The sequence below is a fragment of the Otolemur garnettii genome, unplaced genomic scaffold, assembly GCF_000181295.1.
Source record: "Otolemur garnettii isolate 467f Iridium unplaced genomic scaffold, OtoGar3 scaffold00325, whole genome shotgun sequence".
Lineage (NCBI taxonomy): Eukaryota > Metazoa > Chordata > Mammalia > Primates > Galagidae > Otolemur > Otolemur garnettii.
Window position 1 is genome coordinate 141,480 of NW_003852720.1, and position 1,072 is coordinate 142,551.

The 1,072-nt window shown below is 51.4% G+C and overlaps 1 protein-coding gene across 1 annotated transcript in view; it reads left to right on the top strand.

The window, feature by feature from the left end:
- LOC100953858 (target of EGR1 protein 1) overlaps positions 1-1,072 on the top strand; it is a 4,802-nt gene that overhangs the window by 1,866 nt on the left and 1,864 nt on the right. The window contains exons 5-6 of the mRNA XM_003803537.3: positions 233-391; positions 906-1,068. Of these exons, the coding sequence (XP_003803585.1) occupies positions 233-391; positions 906-1,068 (322 nt within the window). The remainder of the gene's footprint in view (positions 1-232; positions 392-905; positions 1,069-1,072) is intronic.

Sequence of the window (1,072 nt, forward strand, 5' to 3'; positions counted from 1 at the left end):
AAGCGAGTCTCCTGCCTCAGCCTCCCAAGTAGCTGGGACAACAGGCGCCCACCACAACGCCCGGCTATTTTTTTTTTTGGTTGCAGCCATCGTTGTGTTGGCAGGTCCGGGCTGGATTCGAACCCGCCACCTTAGGTGTATGCAGCTGGCACCTTAGCCACTTGAGCCATAGGCACCGAGCCGCACCACCCTCTTCTCCCAAATCTTGATATAAGAGACCTTTCTCTCCCAGGGAGAACATTCCTACCTGGCTCAAGTCTTCAATCTCACCCTGTTGTGCATGGAGGAGTATGTCATAGAACCAAAGTCTGTACAGTTCCTGGTACAGCATGGCTTCAACTTCAACCAGCAGTATGCCCAGGGGATCCCTTACCATAAGGGCAATGACAAGGTAGGCATCCAGCCTCGAGTCTGCCCCTTTTGTGATTTCATTTCTTCCTATATTAGGCTGCATGCCTAGGGAGAATCTGCTGCTTAAGGAACGTGAGAAATCACTAGTGACAGGGATGAGGAAACAAACCTGATTGGAGACCAGGTGGGTGGCTCATGCTTGTAATCTTAGCACTCTGGGAGGCCAAGGTAGGAAGACTACTTGAGCTCACCAGATAAGACCAGCCTGAGCCAGAGCGAGACCCCATCTGTAAACAGTAGTGGGGTGTTGTGGTAAGTGCCTGTAGTCCCCGCTACTCCAGAGGCTAAGGCAAGAGGATCACTTGAGCCCAAGAGTTTGAGGTTGCCATGAGCTATGATGCCATGGTACTCAACTGAGGGTGACAAAGTAAAACTCTGTCTCAAAAAAGACTAATGTAGGGGCAGCACTAGGTAAGGTAGAGGGAGAATTTTCTGGGTCCAGGAGCCTGGAATAAGTGTTCCATCCTTCTTAGTAACCCCTTCCTTCCACCTAGGGTGATGAGAGCCAGAGCCTATCAGTACGGACACTGTTCCTGGAGCTGATCCGGGCTCGGCGGCCCCTAGTGCTACACAATGGCCTTATAGACTTGGTGTTCCTGTACCAGAACTTCTATGCACACCTCCCAGATAATCTGGGAACCTTCACCGCTGACCTGTGTGA